Source organism: Ostrea edulis, chromosome 2 (genome assembly GCF_947568905.1).
Source record: "Ostrea edulis chromosome 2, xbOstEdul1.1, whole genome shotgun sequence".
Lineage (NCBI taxonomy): Eukaryota > Metazoa > Mollusca > Bivalvia > Ostreida > Ostreidae > Ostrea > Ostrea edulis.
The window spans coordinates 90,369,931-90,394,653 of record NC_079165.1 but is presented as its reverse complement, the minus strand read 5'-3'; the positions used below and the strand labels follow the sequence as shown (position 1 = coordinate 90,394,653).

Below are 24,723 nucleotides of genomic sequence, written 5' to 3'. Positions count from 1 at the left end.
TAGAAGAAGCAACAATTTCTTCCACTCCCGGAGAAATAAATGACAAAATCTGTTGATTTCTTGAAATGCTTTATTGGGAGAACTTAATTTTTTTCCAAAAACCCTTAAAACTTGCGTCATTTTATCAATGTCACCTTATGAAAAATTATAGAAAATAGTACAAATGTCTAAATAGGAGACATATTTCAAGCCCTATAAAATCTGTAAAATTCAGGAACTTCCGGGGGTTTCACCCCCCTGGGCCCCCACCAGGGCTTCGCCCCGGACCCACTGGGGGCCTCATGGCGACCCCCTGCTTAATAAAGGGGCGGCCCCGTAAACGCAATTACTATATCCGCCCCTGACTGTCTATGATATCAAAATGTCTAGTCTTTAATTTATCATGAGGAATCATAATAAACCATTTACTTAATTATCTCAACTCGGGGTATCATAGTAAACCATTTACTTAATTATCTCAACTCGGGGTATCATAATAAACCATTTACTTAATTATCTCAACTCGGGGTATCATAGTAAACCATTTACTTAATTATCTCAACTCGGGGTATCATAGTAAACCATTTACTTAATTATCTCAACTCAGAGTATCATATTAAACCATTTACTTAATCAATACACCATATTACTCTCAACTCGGGGTATCATAACATGCATATTAGTTTTGTACAAGTGTCTTCTTCACAACTCTGTCGAGGATATAGCCATTTGAAAATAGGTACAGATAATTGAATATATACAGTGCATGATAGACATGGCGTTCCATACCCACACAAAGCATGTCTTGTCCAAGAACTGATGAGGGTAAAATAAGACACGTTCCTTCTCTGTCCACTCAGTCATTCTTAAATTCAGTCCCCTAAATTCATTTAACATTAATCTTCATCTGATGTAGTATCGGTAAAGTAAAGCGAAAGTAGACTACAGTAAATCGTTGGAAACTATAAGCAACACATTGTAAGTTTTCATGGATCGTGCTGGGATATTTACCTATATATTTCTTATTTTGAAGAAGTTATGACATCTGTACTGTGAAAGCGAAGATAACTGTGCGAGGTATTCTTATTGTCAATTGTGATGATGAATGTGTACAGTTGAATATCCCCAGCGCATTCGTCAGTTGTTCGTAGTAAAATGTCAAGTTTGCATTGATCCACGAAACAGTCCAAACTAATACGTACGATAACTCGATTTGAGATTTTAAAGTATATCAATTAAGTAAATAGTTTGTAATTTTTATTTATGTGCCTATGGTTGATTCAGGTGAGACATCAAAGCTAAACAATTATCAATGTGAGTTTTATAAATGTGTACATGTTGAAAAGTTTGATGAAATATCAAAATAAATTCTCACAAGTTAAGTATAAACTTGTAATAACATTATGGTTCTTTTAATTACAGACAAGTAGATAAATTGATTTGATAACAAAATAATTATTTCATGTATCTAAGGGAAACAATCAAAAATGATGTGGAAGACCTTATGAGGTATTGTCCTCGGCCGATGACCTCGGGCAATAGTCCATGAGGTCTTCCACACTACTTTGGGGCAATAGTCTTGACTGTTCCCATGGAGACACACGAAATAACTGTATACTGTGACTTTAGAACGTAACAGGATTGTTTATCATTCAATGCGTAGTTATTTAAATTCACCTGACCTTGGCTCTGTAACGATGTTTGTAGGACGTCTTTTTCAACACTATGGTAAACAATACCCACCGATTCAATTGAAATTGGCAAAAATATTCAGTTATTCTAAGTCAGTACGCTATTTCAAAGCAAATTCCTCCTTATCAACAATTTCATGACAATTAAACTGCTACAAACTGACTTTAGACCTGAAGACCGTAGCAGTGAGAGTTCTTTATCGTGCCAACGCCTTACGCGACACAGGACCTCCGTTTTAAGATAGAATTATATAATATTTCAGACATACAAACTGGTATGGACTACAATATTCGGCACCTGAAGGATGATCCTGACGACTGTGAATTTGTGGGACGAATGTTGTACGAAGCGGTCACGGGAGAATACGACACTCTCTTTTCTGGGAGCAGGTTTGTAGTCTTTTATAATTACTCATCTTGATTAACTCACAGAAACAACCTATCTAACTACAAGTCATCGTAATCTTACCTAACTACAAGTCATCTTAATTCTACCTAACTACAAGTCATCTTAATCCTACCTAACTACAAGTCATCTTAATACTACCTAACCACAAATCATTTAATCTTATCTAACTACAAGTCATCTTAATTCTACCTAACTACAAGTCATCTTAATCCTACCTAACTACAAGTCACCGTAATCCTACCTAACTACAAGTCACCATAATCCTATCTAACTACAAGTCATCTTAATCCTACCTAACTACAAGTCATCTTAATCCTACCTAACTACAAGTCACCATAATCCTACTTAACTACAAGTCACTATCATCCTACCTAACTACAAGTCATCTTAATTTTAACTAACTCTAACTACAAGTCATCTTAATTCTAACTAACTACAAGTCATCTTAATTCTAACTAACTACAAGTCATCTTAATTCTAACTAACTATAAAACATCTTAATTCTAACTAACTATAAGTCATCTTAATTCTAACTAACTACAAGTCATCTTAATCCTAACTAACTACAAGTCATCTTAATCCTACATAACTACAAGTCATCTTAATCCTACATAACTACAAGTCATCTTAATCCTACCTAACTACAAGTCATCTTATTTCTACTTTAAGATACATCTTGTTTTTCGATCCTTACAGACTATCTTCATTCACCACGGTTGATTTCAGTCGCTTTTCTACTTATTTGAAAGACACAATCAACTGTGAGCTATCTTGATTAAAACTGAAATAGAGACTTAAATGAACAAATAATGGAGTCATTTGATAATGCATTTGTTGATGTTTTTCTAATATTTTATCAGCGTGAAGACAATTCTCCAGTTTGCGACAAGCAGGTTTAGGCATCAACCCAAACAATATTATAAAAATGTATTTCTTCTGAGCTCCGGGAAACAGAGGATTGGGTTTGTAGAATTGGCATTCCACGACACTGTGAAATGCAAAGGGTACGTAACCGGTGACATCACTTCTAGGTGTATCAATGTCATTTTGATCTGTTGAATTGGACATTGTGAAAAGGAAATAAAATGTAATTTATAAAATTTTGAAACTCCTTTACAAAATTCATTATAAGGCTAAAGAAGGATGTTCCTGAGTATGAAAGTTGTTAATAAATCTGCTAAGTAGATTTTCTAATATCATCTACATGTACATATTTGACGAATTACCAAATGGGAGAAGATACGGGTATTTCAAATTCACCTTTGCTATGAAAAAATTATTTCATCTCCATGATAAATGCACGTCATCGTACAAAAGAGGATTGATTGATTGAAAATTGCTTAAGGTCCCCATCGAGAATCTTTCACTCATAGGGAGAAGTCACCATTATCGGTGAAGGACTGCAAAATTTTGGCCTGTGCTTGGTGCTTACGGCCTTTTAGCAAGGAGAGATCTTTATTGTACCACACCTGCTGTGACACGGGACCTCGGTTTTTGCGGTCTCATCCGAAGAATCGCCCTATTTAGTCGCCTCTTACGACAACGAAGGGGTACAAAGGACCTATTCTAACCCGGATTCCCACGGGAGTGGTAGATCTAATTAAAGAGACTGCTTTGTGCTACGCATCTGAAAAAAGCAACAGCTTACTTCTAGATACCAGTTTCAACTCCTTGACATTCCTCGCGATGCTAAACACGGTGACAGCCCTGCCCCACCCCTCCTTAGTTTAGATCGGGTTAGTTTAGCATGCACACACATTATAAAAATTATATAACCAAGTCATATACTATGACCGAGAAATTATTTTTTGTACTTATGTCTATGAAAATACAATGTATGTAACTGTAGGCTTGACATTAAATGATCATTATTAACAAGATTAATTCCGGGATAGGGAATGGGATCAATATAATGTTACAAGAGCAACAAAAATAGGGGGGGGGGGGTCAAACATGTAGCAACCTATTTACTTTAAGATAATTCTGAAATGTTTCTTCACTGTATTAAAGAATCGAATTTTGTATAATATTATATTGTTCTAATGTCCTATTCAAAAGACGTCATTGCTACGTGGGGTGTTATCAGCTGATCATTATACACACTTTCGGTATAATTACAGTCTTCCTATTAAATTGGGATTGTTGAAAAGTTTTCTTATCCTAATGTGCGATTTTCATTACAATTAAGATTCTAGCCGTTTTCTTTTACACTAAATATCTTAATTCCATTGGTAGATGATATGTTAGTCACACATATATGTGGGGAGGGAGGGGGGGGGGGCGGGGGGGGGCTCAAGGGTCCGGCCCCTCCTCCTGATGTTGATAGAAATTATGTTTACCCATTTTTATGCACTTCCACTTGTACATGTGAAATACTAAATATTAGTCCCTATTTCCGATTTGACTTCTAAAATATTTCATTTTGTGGATCCCATTTTCCGGGGAGGGGGGGGGGGGTCTGGATCCGTGCATATATACTGTATGTTGCCTATGGTGTATCAACATATTAAGTGTGTTCGATATAACTGCTTTCGCCATAACTGTTTTACTGCATTCCGTACTGGGTATAAATAATTTGAATTTGAACATTGATAAACACAATAAAATTCCCAAGATTTGCATAGCGTCAATACCGTTGTCCGACCATCTTGATAATGACGTTACGTGTGGTGTTGTGTGGATGCTGTCCTACAGACAGTACATATTCACTGCTAGCAGACTGAAATGGTGCAATAGAAATTGTCCAGAATATTTTGGCACAATTGGGTCACCAATAATATCCACATTGTAATTTTTTTCTGTAGCGATATCATTTTGTATTTAACTCATCATTAAAAGTTCTGATTTTGAATATGCACGAGAATAATCTGTATTGGGAAGGCAGACCTGCTATTTGTGACAGTCCATTTCAGATTAGATTTGCATGTATTCAATTTATTCCTATTTTCGTAGGTCATTGATAGATCTTGTGAAAACATTTGGGATAAGAGACGGCTGCAGGTAAGATTCAGAGATTGTTTGATATTGTCATACTCTTTGTTCTTCGTTATTTGTACAAGGAGACAATATACATGTATTCATTTATTTTGAAAAAGATACCTGTTGAGTAGAGTTTTCTTCGTGTTTCCCATTGCACCTTCTGCAGCTTACATTGACAATTTGGCAGTGGAAGAGAAGTTCAGATGTCAAGGTTATGGGAAAACACTGTTACAGAGAGCAGAGGAAGAAGCTGTCACTAGAAAGTGTAATGTATGTCTTTATTCTCACAGTGTAATGTATGTCTTTATTCTCACAGTGTAGTGTATGTCTGTGTTCTGACAGTGTAATGTATGTCTGTGTTCTGACAGTGTAATGTATGTCTTTATTCTCACAGTGTAATGTATGTCTTTATTCTCACAGTGTAGTGTATGTCTGTGTTCTCACAGTGTAGTGTATGTCTGTATTCTCACAGTGTAATGTATGTCTGTGTTCTGACAGTGTAATGTATGTCTGTGTTCTGACAGTGTAATGTATGTCTGTGTTCTCACAGTGTAATGTATGTCTGTGTTCTCACAGTGTAATGTATGTCTGTATTCTCACAGTGTAATGTATGTCTTTATTCTCACAGTGTAATGTATGTCTGTGCTCTCACAGTGTAGTGTATGTCTTTATTCTCACAGTGTAATGTATGTCTGTGCTCTCACAGTGTAATGTATGTCTGTGTTCTCACAGTGTAATGTATAACTGTGTTCTCACAGTGTAGTGTATGTCTGTGTTCTCACAGTGTAATGTATGTCTGTGTTCTCACAGTGTAATGTATAACTATGTTCTCACAGTGTAGTGTATGTCTGTGTTCTGACAGTGTAATGTATAACTGTGTTCTCACAGTGTAGTGTATGTCTGTGTTCTCACAGTGTAATGTATGTCTGTGTTCTCACAGTGTAATGTATAACTGTGTTCTCACAGTGTAGTGTATGTCTGTGTTCTCACAGTGTAATGTATAACTGTGTTCTCACAGTGTAATGTATGTCTTTATTCTCACAGTGTAATGTATGTCTGTATTCTCACAGTGTAATGTATGTCTGTGTTCTCACAGTGTAGTGTATGTCTGTGTTCTCACAGTGTAATGTATGTCTGTGTTCTCACAGTGTAATGTATGTCTGTGTTCTCACAGTGTAATGTATGTCTGTGTTCTCACAGTGTAATGTGTGTCTGTGTTCTCACAGTGTAGTGTATGTCTGTGTTCTCACAGTGTAGTGTATGTCTGTGTTCTCACAGTGTAATGTATGTCTGTGTTCTCACAGTGTAATGTATGTCTGTGTTCTCACAGTGTAATGTATGTCTGTGTTCTCACAGTGTAATGTATGTCTGTGTTCTCACAGTGTAATGTATGTCTGTATTCTCACAGTGTAATGTATGTCTGTGTTCTCACAGTGTAATGTATGCATGTGTTCTCACAGTGTAATATATATCTTTATTCTCACAGTGTAATGTATGTCTGTATTCTCACAGTGTAATGTATGTCTGTGTTCTCACAGTGTAGTGTATGTCTGTGTTCTCACAGTGTAATATATGTCTGTTCTCACAGTGTAGTGTATGTCTGTGTTCTCACAGTGTAATGTATGTCTGTGTTCTCACAGTGTAGTGTATGTCTGTGTTCTCACAGTGTAATGTATGTCTGTGTTCTCACAGTGTAGTGTATGTCTGTGTTCTCACAGTGTAGTGTATGTCTGTGTTCTCACAGTGTAATGTATGTCTGTGTTCTCACAGTGTAATGTATGTCTGTGTTCTCACAGTGTAATGTATAACTGTGTTCTCACAGTGTAATGTATGTCTGTGTTCTCACAGTGTAGTGTATGTCTGTGTTCTCACAGTGTAATGTATGTCTGTATTCTCACAGTGTAATGTATGTCTGTGTTCTCACAGTGTAATGTATGTCTGTGTTCTCACAGTGTAGTGTATGTCTGTGTTCTCATAGTGTAATGTATATGTATGTATGTGTTCTCACAGTGAAATGTATGTCTGTGTTCTCACAGTGTAATGTATGTCTGTATTCTCACAGTGAAATGTATGTCTGTGTTCTCACAGTGTAATGTATGTCTGTGTTCTCACAGTGTAGTGTATGTCTGTGTTCTCACAGTGTAGTGTATGTCTGTGTTCTCACAGTGTAATGTATGTCTGTGTTCTCACAGTGTAATATATATCTTTATTCTCACAGTGTAATGTATGCATGTGTTCTCACAGTGTAATGTATGTCTGTGTTCTCACAGTGTAATGTATGTCTGTGTTCTCACAGTGTAATATATATCTTTATTCTCACAGTGTAATGTATGTCTGTATTCTTACAGTGTAATATATATCTTTATTCTCACAGTGTAATGTATGTCTGTGTTCTCACAGTGTAGTGTATGTCTGTGTTCTCACAGTGTAATGTATGTCTTTATCCTCACAGTGTAATGTATGTCTGTGTTCTCACAGTGTAATGTATGTCTGTGTTCTCACAGTGTAATATATATCTTTATTCTCACAGTGTAGTGTATGTCTGTGTTCTGACAGTGTAATGTATGTCTGTGTTCTGACAGTGTAGTGTATGTCTGTGTTCTCACAGTGTAATGTATGTCTGTGTTCTCACAGTGTAATATATATCTTTATTCTCACAGTGTAATGTATGTCTGTGTTCTCACAGTGTAATATATATCTTTATTCTCACAGTGTAGTGTATGTCTGTGTTCTCACAGTGTAATGTGTGTCTGTATTCTCACAGTGTAATGTATGTCTGTGTTCTCACAGTGTAATGTATGTCTGTGTTCTCACAGTGTAATGTATGTCTGTGTTCTGACAGTGTAATGTATGTCTGTGTTCTGACAGTGTAGTGTATGTCTGTGTTCTCACAGTGAAATGTATGTCTGTGTTCTCACAGTGTAATGTATGTCTGTGTTCTCACAGTGTAATGTATGTCTGTGTTCTCACAGTGTATTAGCAATTTCAAAAAATTGAAAACTTTCCCCGCACTACATTATTTGTTTTCAGGCGTTTATGAATACATCGCGTTTTAGGATTTATTGATGTGTAAACTCTCGTTCAGCTTTATTTTTGTCCAATCAAAACAACTGTAATAAATAACATTGGAATTATTGTATACCCTTGTCTTTGATTTCACAGTGTAATGTGTGTCCTTTTCTTACACATTTTGCATTGTTCCTGGAGTGTAATTTGTGTACACATCCTTCCCTTTCTTTCATTGTTTCCACTGTGTAATGTAGGTACTCGTCCTATGCTTTCTTTCACTGTTCTCACAGTATCTAATGTACATAGTCACTCGAACCTTTTTACATTGCTCTCACAGAGTAGTGTATGCATTCATCTTACACTTTATGTTTTCCTCTCGATGTATACTTGTTTTACACTTTATGTATACTTGTTTTACACTTTATTTATACTTGTTTTACACTTTATGTATATTTGTCTTACACTTTATTTCATCGTTTCAAGCGTACTTTATATTGTTTCTTTATTTCAGAAAATATATCTTCTTGTATTTTCATCAAATTCTCATGCTATGAAATTTTACGAGAAAAATGGATATATGAGCGTCGGAAAGCCGAAAACCTATTTTGGATTTCTATATTTAGTAACCAAAATCCCGGTAAGCATAGATATATAAATGTTTACATGCATACATACAAATATACATATACAAATACAAAGGATTGATTGAATATTATTTAACATCCCTCTCGAGAATGTTTCACTCATCTGGAGACGTCACCATTGCCGGTGAAGGGCTGCAAAATTAAAGCCTATGCTCGGCGCTTATGTCCCTTGAACAGGGAGGGATCTTTATCGTGCCACACCTGCTGTGACACGGGACCTCGGTTTTTGCGGTCTCATCCGAAAGACCACCCCATTTAATCGCCTCTTACAAGCAAGGGATACTGAGGACCTTTTCTAACCCGGACCCCCACGGGAATACATACTAAGGGTAACCCATGTAAGCTTGGAAGTATGATATAGAAGTAGAATTTCGATTTCCGAGATAAGTTTAAATGTGATATACACTACACCACACCACAGAGTCGTCCACTTCTGCTTCATATGTAGATATTTTTATTGAAAGTAGACATTAACGGCAAACTGACAACTCAACTGTATGACATACGGGATGATATCAGCTTCTCCATCGTCAGCTTACCATATTTATGTAGCAACATTCCATTTTCACCTGCATATGGTGTTAATATCTCTCAGGTGATTCGATACGCAAGAGCTTGTTCTGCGTATGGTCAGTTTTTAAATCGAGGCAAGCTACTGACAAACAAGTTGATGGTGCACGAGTTTCAACAGTCTTGATTGAAGTCAGCATTTCGCAAATTCTATGGTCGTTATAACGATCTAGTTCGTCAATACAACCTATCATTGGGTCAATGCTGTCTGACGCGTTTCATACCGATTGTTAGACCGTTCTTGGCACACTGATTTCGACTACGGATAACTCCGTTTACGTGATCAGGATATAGGGCTCACGGCGAGTGTGACTGGTCGACAGGGGATGCTTACTCCTCCTAGGCACCAGATCCCACCTGTGGTTTGTTCAGGGGTCCGTGTTTGCCCCACTCTCTATTTTGTATTGCTTATAGGAGTTATGAGATTACCACTGTTCGTTATCTTCACCTTTCATACACATGTATGCTATTTAACGATTTTCAAGAGAGTATCTTATGTTATTCCAACCGTCTAACAATATAGCTCTTACTCCATTACAATAAGCATTGTTTGTTTCTACTACAATGTTTGATGATGTATCATGACTTGAATATTCAATTTGAAGGCTCTGGTTACCTATGAGAAGGTTCTGGATGCTCCATGAAGTCATAGTGTCTTCCTGTGAGGAATAATTTAATCCTTGGTGTTGAAATTAATGAAGAATGGATGAAGAATCGAGAATAAAGAAATCTTTATTAGATGGATACATTGATTACGATTAGGAATTCTTCGGTTTGATCTGTCGGAATACATTACCCCGGTATTTTCATGATATGTGTATAATCTTTGCTATAGTTAATTTACTTTATCTGTTAATATCTAAACATATGTACAAAGTATTTTCTGCTTAGATGTCTGTTGTGACTGAGAAAAACAAGACGTCGATGAAACTTGTTTTTCAAAGTATTTAAAATGCTCATAAAAACTAATACATGCAGATAATATAAAGACGTCACGCGTGATTCTGAATAAAACGTTGTAGTATTAAAACTGTTCAATGTCAGCACAAACTAATACCTGTAACATAAATATGTAAGTCTGAATAAAACACATCAATGAAACAATCTTTTTCACACTGTTAAATACTTGTACAAACTAATACTTGTAGTAAATAAACGTTAGAAATGATTCTGAATTAAAACACTTCCTTCAAACCACAGGGGCTAAGCCCGTTTTGGGCCCGACCTTTGTGATACCATAAATCTATATTTATGGTATCACAGAGTTCGGGACCAAAACGGGTTTAGCCCCATTGCTTCAAATTACTGAATACTTGTATACAAACTAATACTTGTTATACAGAGACGTTAGGATCGATTCTGAATAAAACATTTCATTGTAGCGATAGTTCCATCTTCTTCCAAGTGATCTTCCAGAACTGTTAAACAAAAAGTGTTTGGTTTTTGTTGAAATATTAAATTTTCAATTTAACAAGCTGAATATATTTATAAAAGTTGACAATTATTAATTATCACTATTATGTAATATCAGAAAATCCTTGATGTTTGATTTATTTCTCTGTTATATCTATACACAGGAATACACATTATTCTAAATGCGTCCTACTTTCATTACAAACTATATGGGTTTTGCACGTTTTATCTTTTCAAATATATGATTACCAATGTTGTCAGTTGGATGATATTTACACTTATATCACAATAAAGAAAAAAAAACGAAAGTAAAATCTGCAAATGAAATTCTTCTATACTCGCCTACCTGACTGAGATCCTAGCAAAACGTGACATTGAGATGGTTTCATGTTGTGATCCAATTTACCGTTGTATGTCTGGTGGAACCAGAGTATAGCGCTTCCCTGGAAAACAAAAACATGCACCGTAAATATGACCCCTCTTGCTGTAGTTACATTAACTATCTCACTGATCTTTTGAAGCAAAATTATTTTTTTGTAAAAATAAAGTCGTAGAAAATACTACTCATATCTGTCAGCGTTTATTCCCAATTTCTGCGCAAAAATATCCATATTTACGTGGAACAGAAATATGTCTGTCTGTAGGTTGATACCTAACACACCCTTATGATGACGATGTACACAAAACATGTTATGTGAGACGCTTTTTACGATGTACACAAAACATGTTATCTGAGACGCTTTTTACGATGTACACAAAACATGTTATCTGAGACGCTTTTTACGATGTACACAAAACATGTTATCTGAGACGCTTTTTAATATTAAAAAACACACATAACCGAATATGTCACAACAAATTTTGGATTTCTGGAATAAAATTCTTATATGCCGTATAGCAGGTAATTTTGGCGCGCTGGAAACATTAGGGGGGGGGGGGGTTGGCCAATCATATCGTTTAGCATTTCTTCCCAATATCTGCGCAAAACAATCCATATCTATGTGGAAAAAGCATTCCTATTCATATAAATGATGCATGTAACTTATAAAATTGCGGTAAAAAATAAAGCGCTAACATTTCACATTACTTTTTGAGAAAACTCCCGACGCCAAAATTACTTGATATACGCTGTCTTTCTTACCTTAATCACGGGGACTCTCGTCTTCGTTTTGGTAAAAACCAAATAACCGCCATATTTTGCGCTACTTAGCTAAATGAGAATACACACTATGTCTCGATTATTTATGCTAACAGTATTTGAACTGAATTTGCAATCTTCAAGTATTAAAACATCTGGTAGAACATATACACTTGGACTTACTACAAAGTTCCATGTGGCAATTCTTTGACCACCTCCATTGGATAATAATGTCTGAAAACGAAATGGAAAAAAATATCTAAAATCTTATAACATATCCAATTCCATGAAAAATATAGAAAACACATTAGATACTAGTACTCGAAAGGACCTCTTTAAATCATACTTATTACTCTGTTATCATTTTACCTCTGTTTATTTTAAGCCCCCGATATCAAGGCTCGGGTAGTATATTTCTATTAGTGTGTCCGGCTATTCCTTTGTCTGTCTGTTTGTCTGTCAGCACCTTTAACCTTGGTAATAACTTTTTGAACCATACAAGTTAGATACTTTATACGTGGTGAACTAAAAAGTCAAGGTCAAAGAATTCTTTGGCTGATAAAATTCAAGGTCATTCACTTTTCCACAATTAACCGTGTTTTCGATCGCAGGAATACATCTTGTTCACTATATAAAAGTAGATCGATAGAGATAGCTGATTCCCCATAGTCACCACAAAACTGCCGATTCTTGTCATGTTTTATTCTCGGTCACGTGATGAATAATCCCTTCACTAATTTTGGACAAGGGGAGCGGCTTCGTCGCCTTTAGAACTATTTTTTTTTGTAGTACGGGACAACATCCAGATGTATGAAGTATTAATACGTACTTTTGTTTTTATGGGTAAACGAGTAATCATATTCATTCTTTTCCTCAGTTTCCTCGCTAGCGATTGGTCAATATCGTCCATGGTGTATCTAACGGAAAGGAAATTGGTAAATTCACGTACATTACATCAGAACAAGTGGCGGTAAAAAAAAAAATCCACAAAAAGCCCAAACAAAGTAGAAGGAAAGAAACATAGACAAAACAGAATAACTCAAGACCCCACCCCCCAAAAAACCCGGTTGTGCATGAAATACAATACACGTTTCAAAGTTAACCGTTTTAAATAATATCCTATAAACACGAAATACAAACACGTGACTTACGTATGGCTGTTGATTGGTGGGGATGTTTCTAATCTTTGTGTGTATGTAATATACCTCTGCTAAGAATAAAATATACACCTTACAAATCTCCGTATAAACTATTGTAATATCATGTAGTAAATGTGAAAAAGAATCTTAAATTCACAAACAATAAAAGTTGATAAATCTTTAATTAACAGAGAAAAGAATCAAATGAAAAATAAAGAATACAACTGTTACCGTGCTACTAGCGGCACTAGTACTATTTTGGAGAAGTCGAATCTCGTCTTCATTTAAAACATTATGGAATACAGAAATCTTCGGTTTATTATTTAAAATCTCCTCCTTTGAATATAGGAAAGGAATATCCGATTTCCTCAGGAGACACTTCAACCTGGACTCGGCTTTGGTAGACTGTAAATGTAATCAGTACAATGGATATATTGACACCGAGCACGCTAATTCTGAAGATAGGAGATTTATAGAATCCTTCATTAGTATTAGGATTGGGAAATTCCACAAAGGGGACAAGATTCGAAGTCTAGGACGAGGATGCGAAATTAATAGAATCCTTCATTAGTACGATTGTGGGATTGTGAAATTCTACAAAGGGGACAAGATTCGCAGTCTAGGACGAGGAAGCGAGATTAATATATAATCCTTCATTTGTATGAGTGATTGGGAAATTCCATATAGGGGACAAGATTTGCAATGTAGGACGAGGCTTTGTCGAGTCCTTGACAGTGTATCTTGTCCCCTATATGTAATTTCCCTATCCCACACGATAAAATAACGAAGGATTATTTTTCTCACATTTTACCCACAGATTGGTGCATTAATTCAGGAGCTTGAGACAATTCAAAATAATCAAAATCCTCATTTGAACTTAAAGGAAAACTAATTACAAAGTCAGAAAGGGCTTATCCGTAAGTGGTTTACACTAAAGTGTATACTAAAAGAACAAGGCCAGAAAGAAATATCAAATCGATATTTGAGGAAAGCATTTCTAGATATTTTCCTTTATCATATAACATTAATCATAGAGAATATATGACGTCATGATGAAACGTGAAGATAACGAACAGTGATCAATCCCATAACTCATTTAAGCAATACAATCTAGCTAGTTGGGCAAACACGGACCCCTGGACACACCAGAGGTGGGATCTGGTGCCTAGGAGGAGTAAGCATCCCCTGTCGACCGGTCACACCCGCCGTGAGCCCTATATCCTGATCAGGTAAACGGAGTTTTCCTATACAGATATCTTACCTTGAGAGAATGTCGACAGAGTTGTACGTGTCTGGACATGCGCCTGGTGTCCAGCTTTAGATCCAAGGTTTTGTTTCTGTCCTCCAGTGGCATCCCATTCAGACGGAGCGTGTAAAATTCCAGATCTCTTTTCAACATCCGGTTATCTTGATCTTTATTGAATATGAAGGACACCTTTATATAAAATTACTTACAATAATAAATGTGAAATTCTGTTTAAAATTTTGCAGATTTGATTTATTATATGATTAGAATCACCTTGATGTTTAAAAATTTTCAAAAGTTCTATGGATTTTTGGGGCAATCCAACCTGTAAAAGTTTGAAAAATATCAGTAGTAAGATTTTTCCTAGAATTCAGTGGAACTTCCAAAGAATATTTAATGAACACAATATTTGACAAAATGTATTTTTAAATCACTACTCTTTATTCTAGCGTACTTTGTTATAGACTCCCGCCAGAACTCGAGCAACAGTCAAAAGATTGACGGTGGATTCAGGAAATCCATCCTCTGATAATCTATGATAAAACTCCTCAAACCACAAGACTGCAGCCCCCATCATATCAAACCTGTCTGCCATTGACGCAATGAAATAAAGTTCTTTAGCAGAAAGTGGAGGTACTTCATATCCTTTGATTTCGCCATCGAAAACGTCTTCTACTTCTAGTTGGTACATTTCATAAAGCTTCAGAATATTTATAGCAGAAGTCTGTAGGTCCTTCTCGGTGATCCATCCTCCAAGCTTCCGCTCCACTATCCCTAATGTGATGTTCAAATCTGACAAAACATTCGGTTGAAACAGCTGTTAGTTTAATGTGTCCGAGATGGTCATGGAAAAGAGGTTTTAGAACACATAACCGTACACTGTAAATGTGAAGTACTTTTATGTTAAACGACATATTAGTACTAGCACTGGTCTCATGGTTTACCGACCTTGAGTGGCGGGTGTTGTTTCGCAATCATCACACCATATCAGAGAAATTATTTGGTTCCAGTCATTGTACATTCTGTATAAAATGTGAAAAGCGTTCAGCGGATTCTCCGCAAATTCATCGTCTAACATCTGTTGTTCGCCCTCTGCTTTTGTCAGTAGGCTGTAAAATGTACAACGAAAACGTGAAACTCGTCAGACGTTAATACATAACCATTTAACTTAAATACCTTACCATCTAACTAAAAATCGTTAATACCTAACCATTTACCTGAAATACTTTACCATCTAACTAAAAATCGCTCATACCAATCGTTATATGTCACTTCCTAACTATCTAACTCATAATACGTCATTACCTAACCATCTGAATCATAAGACGTCACTTCCTAACCAATATCCCTCCCTGCTCAAAGGCCATAAGCGCCGAGCATAGGCCTAAATTTTGCAGCACTTCGCCGGCAATGGTGACGTCTCCATATGAGTGAAAGATTCTCGAGCGGGACGGTCAACAACATACAACCAACCAACCTAACCATCTAACCCATAGGACATTAATATCATCTAACTCTTAATACGTCACTACCTAACCATCTAATTCATAAGACGTCACTACCCGACTATCTAACCCATCAGACGTCATTACCTAACCACCTGACGCATAAGACGTCATTACCTACCTAACCATCTGACCCATACAACGTCATTACCTAACCATCTAATTTGTAAAATGTCTTTACCGAACCATCTAACTCATAGGACGTCACTTCCAAAACAAGATCCCTCCCTGCTCAAAGGCCATTTAAGCGCCGAGCCTAGGCCTAAACTTTGCAGTACTTAACCGGCAATGGTGACGTCTCTATTTGAGTGAAAAATTCTCGAGCGGGACACTAAACAATATATGATCAACCAACCTAACTATCAACTCATAAGGCATCACCATCTAGCCATCTCATTCATTCTAACTCATAAAATATCACTACCAAACAATCTAACCATTTGACTCACACATCGTCATTACCTAACAACCTGATTCATAAGACGTCACTTCCCAACTATTTAACTCAAAGGTCATCACCACTTAACAATCTAATCCGTCAAACGTCATCGCCTAAACATCTAACTCATAAAACGTCACTACATAACCATTTGACTCATAGGACGTCATTATCTGACTCATAAGACGTCACTTCCCAGCCATCTAACCCACAAGACGTCACTTCCTCTATCTCTCAACTGATTCGATACGCAAAAGCTTATTCTGCATATGACCAGTTTTTAAATCGAGGCAGGCTTCTGACAAACAAGTTGATGTTACAGGGGTTTCAACAGTCTCGATTAAAGTCAGAATTTTTGCAAATTCTATGGTCGTTATAATGATCTAGTTTGCCAATACAACCTATCATTAGGTCAAATGCTGTCTGACGTGTTTCATACAAATTCTTAGGCCGTTATTGGCACACTGATTTTGACTACGGATTACTCCGTTTACCTTATCAATACATAGGGCTTACGGCGGGTGTGACCGGTCATCAGGGGATGATCACTCCACCTACGCACCTGATCCCACCTCTGGTATATCCAGGGGTCCGTGTTTGCCCAAGTCTCCATTTTGTATTGCTTATAGGAGTTATGAGATTGATCACTGTTATCTTCACTTTTCCTAACCACCTAACTCAGAAGACGTCACTTCCTAACCATGAAAGGTGAAGATAACGAACAGTGATCAATCTCATAACTCCTACAAGCAATACAAAATAGATAGTTGGACAGACACGGACCCCTGGACACACCAGAGGTGGGATCAGGTGCCTAGGAGGAGTAAGCATCCCCTGTCAACCGGTCACACCCGCCGTGAGCCCTCTATCCTGATCAGGTAAACGGAGCCATCCGCAGTCAGCAAAATCAGTGTGCCAACAACGGCTTAACAATCGGTATGAAATACGTCAGACAGCATCCGACCCAATGATAGGTTTTATTGACGAACTAGTTGAAACCCCTGTACCATCAACTTGTTTGTCATTGGCTTGCCTCGATTTAAAAACTGACCATACGCAGAACAAGCTCTTTCTATCGAATCAGTTGAGAGATATAAACACCATATTCAGGTGATAATGGAATATAGTTACATAGATATGGGAAGTTGACGATGGAGAAGCTGAAATCATCCCGTTTGTCATATAGTTGAGTTGTCAGTTTGTCATTAATGTCTACCTTCAATAAAATATCTAAGTATGAAGCAGAAGTGGACGACTCTGTGGTGTTAGAACCTGCGTTCAGCATTAAATTCATTCTTCCTGTTCAAATACTGTTATGTCAGGCTCTTGTATGAGTATATCTGGAGTGTAAGCATATATCGCAGTCAACTACAGACTACCACAGTTATTGCAAAGATCGAGGGAATGCCGCGGTCATTATTCTACGATATACCTTTTTCGTAATAACTGATTGTGAGAAAAATGATACACATCTCGCTTGCACTTCATGTTTTGCTAATACAACAATAAAGTTGATGACTGATAATTCAATTCTATAATCATGAAAATTAATCAATTTATGTTGTACAACAAATCTATTAATGACTAAAGAGCATTTGTCATTCAATATATTAAAATCAATCGTCGATTGATTTTAATATATTGATCATATAAACAAACGTGTAGACGCACGGACAAGTTAACCGTCTCCACGTATGTGTAGTCTTGTTGAACTGTTGATATAATCCGTCAACATCAAACTAAATACTTGAAATGTTTTTCAAAATAGATCTAGTATACCCTACCATTTCACCTTTTTCGTCAGCAAAAAACATAGACCTAGTCCATTTCGGAAACTGCCATGACGCCACGGTGAGATAGTTCGTGTCTGTATAGGCAATCAATCGGCTGTACGTAGTAGATCTTGTTTTCGTGGATGATACAGGATAACCTCTGAGGTCGAGAAATGTTGTTTTAAATATAAAAACCTCGGCTAACTCCTCGACTCTTATATTACAAAACAATATTTCTCGACCTCGGGGGTTATCCTGCAACATACACGAAAACGCGATCTTTATTTCTTAATTAGATAACGAACAACGATCAATCTCATAATACCTACAAAGAATATAGAATTAAGAGTTTGGCAAACACGGACCCCTGGATATAGCAGCGGTGGGATCAGGTGCCCAGGAGGAGTGACCGGTTACACCCGCCGCGAGCCCTCTATCTTGATCAAGTAAACGGAGCAATCCATAGTTTAAAGTAATACATATCCACACTAGAACTTCTTACCTGAGGACTTCTTCAGGTACCGCACCACCTGCCGTTTTCGTAGCCTGTATATATCTATTCAATCCTTTAATCAACCGTTGTTCTTCATCTCTAAGCAAGTTTATTTGACACACAGAATAAACTAATCCAGAGTTGGCAGTGATATATATACATATATTAATCAGTAATAATGAAAAATAAAACCACAGCGCATTCAAACCCATTGTTACCTATGATTTTGCCTTGTACAGAATATTCTCCACAAAAAGTTAAAAATCATTACTACGAGATCGATTTGGAGCACGTGAAGGTTGTGATGAGGACAATGGGCAAATCATTTGTTTAAAACATCAACCTCCACGTTGAAGACATAAGCCACGTTTCTCACCAGCTGTTACACATTTCCTTAACGATTTATTCGCTAATAAATATAAATTTCCAATGATTTTAAATGAATCTGACCAAGACACGTGTTAAATATAGAACGTGTAGATTTTTTTAAACATCATTCAATGTTGTAATGGCGTTCTGGTGTTGTAATTGCGTTCTGGTGGAATTTCAGTGAATAGTTCAGTCATATTCAGGCGAATATATTGTCTACAAAGAAAATTATCAGAACTTGAGAAGCAAAGTACATGTACTATCATACTATGCAAATCGAACAAGGCAATATATGAAATAACAGAAATACTGTTCATCAGTAACAAGTTGTAGCCCCTACCTTTCATATGCATATGTTGGACCTATTTCATAGGAAGCTTTAGCATTGGATAAGTAAGCCACGTTATTCGTCAAATCGTAAATGGCCACCTGCAGATCTCCGGTCTGTACGATGGACACAACATCCCTGATAGTATTTTCGACTGTGACGTTACCATGGTATTTTGTGAGTTGATTTCCTAGAACTTCATTAAAGGCGGGGCAGTTCCAATCCATTCCTGTGGTGAATCATATTTGTATAATGGAAACAAGTTGAGTTTAATGTAGTTTTACTGTAATTACATGAACCGAGTCTCTGGTAACCTATGAAATAGTTTTTTAGAGATATATTTTAATTTCAACCTAATCAGTCATGCTATTTTCAATTACTGTTGATAGATAAAGGTATTTGAAATTGTCACATACCCCAGTACACAACATTTTTAATTTTGGGATGCCATTTTTCTGCCGGTCTCATGTTGATATCGTCAAAGAAATCTGCTACAGAGGCCGAGTATTCAATACCCCGGAACTGTCCAATCTGTCAAAACAAACCATTCCAACAAACGTGTGAGTACAAACAATTCTAACTGAAGAGGACAAGAGCGTTCAAATTCAGAGAACTGTGCTTGTCCCAGTCCCGTTCGCGGTATTCCGGTAGATAGGACGCTCGCTTCGTATACGGGGGGTAGGGGGTTCTGGGACCGATTTTCGATCCCGGCGTCGCATCAGATCGCAACTTTTCGAACATGACCTTAAATTCGGAGACCACGTGTGACGGTAGACGTTGGCACGACCAATAACCCTCACAGCTTTTTAAAAAGGTGCCATGCAACGGTCGTAAAATATCCATACGAGTGAACAGTTTTCAAATGGGACGTAAAACAAGATATGACTGATCCCTCATACAATGGATTTCTAACCTTGGCGTCTCCCACTCCAAGAATCAAATCACAAGTCCTCTTGGCGTTAGCAATTCTGTTGATGGCATCGTCAAGTGTTTTGTCAAACTGGAGGATATCTCGAAGAAGGAACTAGAACCACAAATATTCATATTGTAAGAAGTATATATTACAAAGGCTTTTACAAGACATGTTATTGTAACTCATCACTGATGAAACAATAAATTGTTACTGTTAAAAGTTTATCAGAAAATATCATATGAAAAACATCACCACGTTAAATCGTATTTGCGCTTAAGGATTATGCTGATGATACATGGATGTTGATCTGAGATTGCGTTACATGAAGTTAACAACTCTTTATTTGCTCACTGTAAATGGAGTTCCAAATCTTGACTCTGATCCGAAGGTAGAGTCCGGGAAAGAGACACCAATCTCTGAGATAGCCATTTTCTGAGAGCTCATACCTGAATTATAAATTTCAAAGATTTTAGAGGGGGAGGGTCATCTATTCATTTCTCGAAAATTCAAAGTGTTTTATCCCAGGCACAGTGCATAGAAACTCATTAAAATACGTGATGATATATAAACTGAAATTAACCTGTAATAGACCCAAACCAGCCGGTCCACCCAAAATTAGCGAAGGGGTGTCCATACTTGGGTTCCGCGGGGTGGTAGACCGTCACCTGAGGGTAATCTTTAAATGGCCCTAGAGTTCAAACAGAAAGTCAGTACACCAACAATGATCAGGTTATTGTAGGAAAGTTAAGGTATTCGTATAAGAGTCCACCCTTCTGCCTTAACTAATTCTAGCTGGTACCCTTTAACACTGCCTAGATTAAGTGTAGTCTGCATCATTTATTTCGGTCCAACCTCTTGCCAAGAACTATTAATTATAGCAGGCATGTTTAGCTCAGTAAACCGACCAGTTTACAGCTATTAATTCTAACGAACATTCCTTAGCTTAACCCATACTCCAGTCTGGAGATATGTCTATTGTATCGGGTATCAATCAACTCAATCCACACTCAGGTCTAGAGTTATGAATTCTAGGGGCATCCCCGAGCTCAATCCACACTCAAGTCTAGAGTTATGAATTCTAGGGGCATCCCCGACCTCAATCCACACTCAAGTCTAGAGTTATGAATTCTAGGGGCATCCCCGACCTCAATCCACACTCAGGTCTAGAGTTATGAATTCTAGGGGCATCCCCGACCTCAATCCACACTCAGGTCTAGAGTTATGAATTCTAGGGGCATCCCCGACCTCAATCCACACTCAGGTTTAGAGTTATGAATTCTATGGGACATCCTTTAACTAAATCCAAATTTCAACTTAGCGTTACCAGTTCTAGCGGGCATTCTTAGATCACTCCACACTCCAGCTTACAGCTATAATTTTTTTGTAGTCATATTTCTTTAGCTCTACCTACACTCCAGACTAGAATTATGAATTCTAGCAGGCATCCTATTAATCAATTATAGTCAAAACATTTAGCTTGGGGCCTCAATCCTGAAATATATATCAAATTTTAGGGAATATGTAGGGTTGTTTTCCTTGCTTTTTCAGGATGATGCATGGTGATGGCCTTTACTTACCGTCTACGCTCCAGTCTAGAGCTCTCAGTTGTAAGAGGGAGCCCTCTACCGGAACAGCACTGCCCCAGGCCCCAAACATTGAGCAACTCCCTTTCCTGAAAAAAGATACCATAAACTCTGTATTATTAAGATTTTATGTTGGATACAAATATCAACCCGTAAATTTGAAGACCTAAAATGCATGTCATTTAGTTTTGTGAAGTTACAAGAAAGAGCTGTATTTTACGGATTCTTACGTCAGTTCTCCTATCATGTGAATACGAAGAAGTTTCTATAAAAGAAAAGGTAAACATATCAAAGCTGATATACGACAATCTAAATTTGGAATGAAGACTAACAATAAAATAAAGGAGATTGTGTCACCTGTATGTCAACACCACATCCGTCGGAGATCCCCTGGGCCTCTTCGTAAAAGTAAGAACCCGAATATTTCCTTGTAATACTTAACTCTAAATCCAGCGCTCTTTCCAAACTGCAAACGGATATTCAGCTTTTATACATAGCACATGCACTCGCGTGAAATTGTATCATATATGGATCATTCAAAAACCAAAAACCTACCCAAAGTCTGCGATGTCTTTTAAAAACAATGGTTTGAAAATACTAACGGTTCCATTGATTGCCTCTATCTGCAACATGAATTTCAGTTAGGACATAGCTCGTATGGCACAGAATAGAATGACTTGGTTTGCTTTATGTCATTATCTGATGAAATAAATGTGTATAAAACTTCTTACCACTTGGTCCTCCAAGTACGTCCAGACGGCGTCCATCATCTTGACCGCCTTGTCCCCCAGCAGTTGTCCCTGGGCCTTGCCCCAATCATAAGGCCTGCCTGGAAAAGGGTCAATATTGCAGTGTTTACCTCATCGTTCAGAGTTTCATAATGAATAATTAGTTTCCACGGAGGTTCACAACAACAAGAGTTACTTTAGAAATAACCCAAACTAGTATTACTGGTCATCGTCGTGTTTAATGTTGGTTGAGAGTCGGCTCGGCTGGATATTCGGACTGAAGCATTCACAAGATTTCGGGGCAGTCCTTCATAATTCATTCAACTTTAGTCGGTTCTAGCAATTAATGTGCACTTATGTAACACTGCTGTTCGCTTCAAATAAGTGATATAACTGTTAAACTAAATCCCCATCACTATCAATTTTGCATTGCTTACCATCTTGGTAATGGAATTGTTTAACTCTTGATACTGGAGAGTTCCCATAGTCTGTTTTTCTTTATTAGCGATATGTAGTAACTGTCCATACCTACAGTGTGTCACTAGTAAAGAAAAACAGTCTATAGGAACTCTTCAATATCAGGAGACAAACAAGTCCTCCATGGGAGTCCTCATTTGATCGGAAAAAGTAACTTTTTATTTTGTGATTTCCATACCTAAACGGTAAGCGATGCAAAATTGATAGCGATTTAGTTTAACAGTTATATAAATTATTTGAAGCGAACAGCAGTGTCACCACATAAAAGTGCACATTGATTGCTAGAACCGACCGAAGCTGAAAGTAAATTTCCAGACATGAATTTTGAAGGACTGCTCCGAGATTTGGTGAAGGCGTCAGTCCAGATATCCAACCGAACCGAATCTCATCCGAGATTACATCATGTTGTACTTTCATTGTCTCTTAAAAAAACCAAGCCTACCCCAGACATGGACGATGTCGAAAGCGTCGTCGCCAGACCCCGCGGTGAACAGTTTACCGTTAACTACGGACTTGACAAACTTTGGAGGATCTGTGTGAATTGGGTTCAAGTTCTGCTTGGCGTTTTTACTGGGCTATCAGAACAAGAAACATGTATATAGTTAGCATCTTTCTCCTTTATAGATGATGTACATGCAATAACTTACATGTATACTGTATAGCAGGTTTTTTTCCGCGGGACTAAAACTTGGTGATTTGCTGGCTTAAACAGGTTGGGAACACTTCCCCTATAGCGAGATATTCTCGCTAAAACGCGATTATCCCTCTCTAGCGAGAGTAAATATATCCCGTACAACTGAGAAAAACACCCGTGGAATACATCTCTTCGTGTTTCACGTGAAAAGAAGAAAAATTGCTAAAATGTGTGATGCTTCTGTAAATATATTAATCAAAACAAAAACACTCACGATGTGTATTGGATTTCAGACTGCTTCTCTCTTACGCAGCAACTTTGATATGAAATTTCTTGACTATGTTGTCAATTTCATAGAAACAATTCGCATCATGTTGCGTGTGTCGCACTTATTCAGCGTTGCACGGGATTTGTCATTATTTTCAATAAAGACGCCAAAACACCTGTTTATGGTCATATTATTTCTCGCTAAAGAGGGATAATCGCGTTTTAGTGAGAATATCTCGCTATAGGGGAAGTGTTCCCAACCTGTTAAAGGTGTACTAATAATTTCAGCGTACAAAGAAGAGTTATCTCGCCTGCTAATATTGAAGTTGCAATTGGGTGCATACTTGTTGAGCGAAATTTTGGCGGAAAGGTATCTAACCGCTAAAATAGGCCAAATTTATCACCCCGCGAAAAAAACCCCGCTATATGGTATGATTTACATATTGACCAAACCGCGTATCACTTCACTGATTATATCTTCGTATATTTAGTATACTATTATCAACTGGGTTGCACGGTGTACTATAAGTTTACAATAAACTTATAAATTTCAGTTAATCTGATACTGCTTTCAGTGACTTACTGATCCGCTACAGTAGGCAGCATGTGTGACGTGTGGTACCAGAACGAGGACGGCTAGAATCCAGAAAGACGCCATGACAGTTATATCGACTACCAAATCATTATCTCTCATCCACTGATAACTCGGATCTCTATATACATTACCAGGCACAAGTTATCGTGTTCCTACTGAGTGCAATATCAAGGTTTAGAATACCAATTATGTATAGGATTTTCCCCTTACACTACAAACTTTTTGTTTACTTGTAATACTTTGTCAAATGTCTGTGGTAGTTATTTTGTGACCTGTACTTTCGAAAACGACAAATACAGTCTATACCTATTCTCTAATCCAGTGATAAATATTTCATTCAAACGGTGTTTTTTTTTTTTGGTCTTTAAAAGAATGATAAATATCTGAACACCTTTGCTTATCT

The 24,723-nt window shown here is 37.2% G+C and overlaps 1 protein-coding gene and 1 pseudogene across 3 annotated transcripts; one reads left to right on the top strand and one right to left on the bottom strand.

Annotated features, from left to right (window-relative positions):
* Positions 1-824: 824 nt before the first annotated feature.
* On the top strand, positions 825-11,003 carry LOC125682479 (uncharacterized). Of its 3 annotated transcripts, none has more exons than XM_048923110.2 (7): positions 825-957; positions 1,934-2,060; positions 2,940-3,083; positions 5,032-5,079; positions 5,175-5,328; positions 8,579-8,704; positions 9,887-11,003. In XM_048923110.2, the coding sequence occupies exons 2-7, from the start codon at positions 1,948-1,950 to the stop codon at positions 9,923-9,925; spliced, it is 624 nt and encodes a 207-aa protein (XP_048779067.1). In that variant the 5' UTR covers positions 825-957; positions 1,934-1,947; the 3' UTR covers positions 9,926-11,003. The 3 variants fall into 3 exon arrangements, with proteins under 3 accessions (XP_048779067.1, XP_048779066.1, XP_048779065.1); XM_048923109.2 differs by having other exon boundaries at positions 948-1,056; XM_048923108.2 differs by lacking the exon at positions 825-957 and adding an exon at positions 1,652-1,707.
* Positions 9,998-24,433, bottom strand: LOC125682485 (uncharacterized; annotated as a pseudogene).
* Between the last annotated feature and the right edge of the window lie 290 nt (positions 24,434-24,723).

Excerpts from the sequence above, each read along its gene's own strand:
- LOC125682479 (XM_048923108.2), top strand. The coding sequence starts at position 1,677 with ATGTTTGTAGGACGTCTTTTTCAACACTATG. Across the intron at positions 2,061-2,939 it reads ACTCTCTTTTCTGGGAGCAG|CGTGAAGACAATTCTCCAGT; the intron begins GTTTGTAGTCTT and ends ATATTTTATCAG. Across the intron at positions 5,329-8,578 it reads CTGTCACTAGAAAGTGTAAT|AAAATATATCTTCTTGTATT; the intron begins GTATGTCTTTAT and ends TCTTTATTTCAG.